This window comes from Humulus lupulus, chromosome 1, assembly GCF_963169125.1.
Source record: "Humulus lupulus chromosome 1, drHumLupu1.1, whole genome shotgun sequence".
NCBI lineage: Eukaryota > Viridiplantae > Streptophyta > Magnoliopsida > Rosales > Cannabaceae > Humulus > Humulus lupulus.
Window position 1 is genome coordinate 303,944,124 of NC_084793.1, and position 3,714 is coordinate 303,947,837.

The window sequence follows — 3,714 nt, forward strand, 5'->3', positions numbered from 1 at the left end:
TAAATATATTTTTAAATATTTTTTTTTAACATGAAACACCATATTCTAATATCACTTTCAAGATTACGACTACTTTTACTTGCCAATTTTGAACCGTTTGATCACATGTGTGATGTGATTCTTTTTTAGTTCACCCTATCTTTGAATAACAATTGACTCTAATAAGAAATACTTGTAAATTCTTTAAACTAATGTGACATTATTTTGTGAAATAATAAATCTCGTCTGATATCATTTTGATTAATTAAATGAAACAATCATGTTATAATATTTTGGTGTACATATCATTATTTTAAATTTATTTATATCAATTTAAGTATGATATTTTTATATTAAGAATAAATGAATGGGGCATGTTTGAATCTAAAATAATATAAAATGAATTGAATAAGATGGGAATATACGAAGACTAGAAATGAAGAGATTGAAAAAGGTGAAGAAGAGGGATTGATTGGAAGGTGGGGAAGACGCAGAGGGAAGAGGGCGTGGGAATGGGAGTGGTAAGGTGGGGTGGGGGACTATTCCATTTTCCTTGGGAGGCTGGCAGTGACAGAACAGAGGGGGCAGAGATACGGATACGGACAGAGGTTTTGATGTATTGGGTTTGAGACTAAATAGGCCTCGTGATCGGAGAAGGCAGATCCATGGAAGACTGTTCCCGCTAGTCACGTGGGCTCTTTTGACTACCCCAATGCCCCAATGACCAAACCAAATATCTCAACACTATCACAAAACAACAACAACAACAACACACTATTCCTTCTCTTCTCTCCCTTGTTCTCTTCATTTTATTATTAACAATCTTCTTTTTTTCGTTAAGGGCACCCAACTCAACTGAATTAACCACACCCCATTCGAAAAAAAGAAAAAGAAAAAGAACTACTCTAGTGCCTAATTGAATCGTGGGGATATACTATACTATTACTATTTACTACCTACCCAAAGGCAATATTATTGTTACACTTGTTCATACCCTACCACTTCCTAAACCCCAAACACTCTCACTGATTAAAATTACTGACTAGAGATGACTCAGTCTTCTATCCCTATCTCTATCCAACACTTTCTCTCTCTGTAACATGCAAATTGGGTCCCCCTTTTCTCTCTCTTCTCTTTATTTAAAAAAAAAAATAACACATCTTCTTACTATATACGTATCAATATATCCCTTTCTCTTTGCTATTCACGACAACGTGGACTGCAGGTGCTGACTGGTATTTCGACATTTTACTAGCTTATAAAGCTAACGGACAACAAGATCACTTCACCTCTCACTTCTCACTACTTCTCATTTCTCCCCTTCCCTCCTGCCCACTCGTACCATATTTTCACCTCTCTTTCTCACCCAAGTCTTTTTTTTTTTTTCATTTCTTTCAAACATCACATTATTGCGTTTCGTTCTCAGTTTACTATTTGGCTTGCACTCATATTCTCTGGCTCTCAAAGACTTATATACCTCACTTTTAACTATAAACTCCAGTAGCTAGCTAGTTCTATACTACTATATATACTATCTCTCCTAGGCCATTTCTCTCACTAAATTTTTTCTTCATATACACATCATTATAACTTTGCTTTCATTCAAAGAAACCCCATTTGAACTGCAAGAGAATTAGTAGAGAAAAGAAGAAGAAATTGAAAAATGATGCACAGATGCAGTAGCTCACAGGGGAACATGGTGGGGCCATGTTCATGTGGCTTATATCACAGCCAAAGCAACTCATTCTCTATGCTATTCTCCATGCCTAATCACAAACCGTACGATAATTACGATCAATCTCATCAGCATCATGATATGTATTCCTTCGCTTCTCCTTCCTCTTCTGTCGACTGTACTCTTTCTCTCGGCACCCCATCGACTCGTCTCTCGACAACCGAAGATTATTACGACGACAATAGTAATAGTAGTAATAACAATAACAAGCACCAAAGAATGCGCCACAGCGAACGACGAAACGATTCCTGCGTTTCTAACTTCTGCTGGGACTTGTTACAGCCCAATAAACAACAAACCACATCTTCTCACAAAAACTCTGGCCGCAGCAGCTCAAATAGCAGCAACAGCGCCGCCGCCAATGATCCTCTTTTAGCTCGCCGCTGCGCCAACTGTGACACCACCTCTACCCCTCTCTGGCGAAACGGCCCAAGAGGTCCAAAGGTATGTACACACACATATATATATATGCATATGGTTCATAATGATGAATTTATATTATGAGTTTAATTACTTGTGTTTATTAAGACTAATAATAACTCTCTCTGCGTCATTTCAACAGTCACTTTGCAATGCCTGTGGGATTCGATTCAAAAAAGAAGAGAGGCGAGCCGCCGCCACGTCGACGGCGAACGGCGCCACTTCTGGAGTGGTAATAGAGCCGAGCCACATGTTCAGCCACCACAACAACCCATGGAGTAATATTAATCATCACCATCAATACCAACACTCTCAGGCCCAGAAAATGCCTTGTCTTTCGCCAGCCGCGGCCATGGGAAATGAGTTTCGGTTCATGGACGACGAAAACCACGAACCGGCCGCCGACTCCAATGGCATTTCGTTCCTCTCTTGGCGGCTCAACGTGACGGATCGACCAAGCCTAGTCCACGACTTCACAAGATGATGAAAACTTCACAAAACTGAATCGACGGTCAAGATCGGTCCATCGATGATGATCATGAGTAGAATAGTACTTAGTACTTTAGTTTTGAAATCGAGAAAAACGTATCACGACGATGACGTTACAAATTCAACATGGTCGTCTCTGCCTCTGCTCTCAGTCAAAAAAAAAAAATTCTTTTTCTTCTTTTGTTAGGTTCCTTTTTCTCCGTCTTACATAGATGGAGTGAAAATGGGATAATTCTATGTTCTTATAATTAGTTTGCTTTTCTTTTGAGTTCTTTTTTCTTTCTTTTTCAGTTACATATAAAACCTTTCTGTTTGTTCTTCGCTTTCTCATCAGTTCTTTCAAAACTGCCAGTTAATATAATATATATATTATTATAATGATATTGAAATATTATAAATGATAAGCACTGCAATGTTTGAGCTTTATTTATTTATTTATTATTATTTTTTTAAATAATAATAATAATTACTAGTAACGTAGTATGACTCTATTACTAGCTTGTTCATGTTTTGGTACACAAAATCTCATGTTATGAACTGCAAGTTTAGGTTACATGCACCTGAGTCTCTGAAGTTCTTTCCATTTTCCTGAATTTCACAATAAGTGTGAATGAGTTTAATAATAATTATTATTATTTATTATTCTTTTTCTTATTTATGTTATTTTATTTTCTGGGGATATATGCATTAATTTCCCTGATCGTCCAATGCACATGTTGGATCACTGTTGTTCGACTGAACCGGACTGTTCGCGGTTCAGAACAATAGAAAATCTTTTGTCTTTTTTCAGTGCTGAATCAAATCTGACCGTCCAATTGAACTCCTCCACACTCTGGTCTGGAGCCTTTTTGAAACCTGTATTGAAAATTATTATAACCCAACTTCTCGAATCTTTTTCTCTTCTCCTATCATTAATTTAATTAATTTGAGTTAGTGTTATATAAATATATATATTCATAGTAGCCTCTAGGCAACTCCTAAAAATTGGCATACGGTGTTGTTACTCCTGTTTTTTTATACTGAGATGGTTTTCAGTAATTTTTGTATGAATATGAATATTAGAATATTATAATTATTTAAAGTATTTTTAA

General features: G+C 36.6%; 1 protein-coding gene across 1 annotated transcript; it reads left to right on the forward strand.

Annotated features, from left to right (window-relative positions):
- The first annotated feature begins 1,223 nt into the window (after nucleotides 1–1,223).
- Nucleotides 1,224–3,053, forward strand: LOC133781040 (GATA transcription factor 18-like). Its single transcript, XM_062220284.1, has 2 exons — nucleotides 1,224–2,158; nucleotides 2,277–3,053. Exons 1-2 carry the CDS (start codon nucleotides 1,643–1,645, stop codon nucleotides 2,616–2,618), a joined length of 858 nt encoding a protein of 285 aa, XP_062076268.1. The 5' UTR covers nucleotides 1,224–1,642; the 3' UTR covers nucleotides 2,619–3,053.
- Nucleotides 3,054–3,714: the final 661 nt, after the last annotated feature.

Bases quoted from the DNA above. Each gene is read 5' to 3' on its own strand.
- LOC133781040 (XM_062220284.1), top strand. From the start codon at position 1,643: ATGATGCACAGATGCAGTAGCTCACAGGGGAACATGGTGGGGCCATGT. The intron at 2,159-2,276 runs GTATGTACACAC...TCATTTCAACAG, and splicing joins ACGGCCCAAGAGGTCCAAAG to TCACTTTGCAATGCCTGTGG.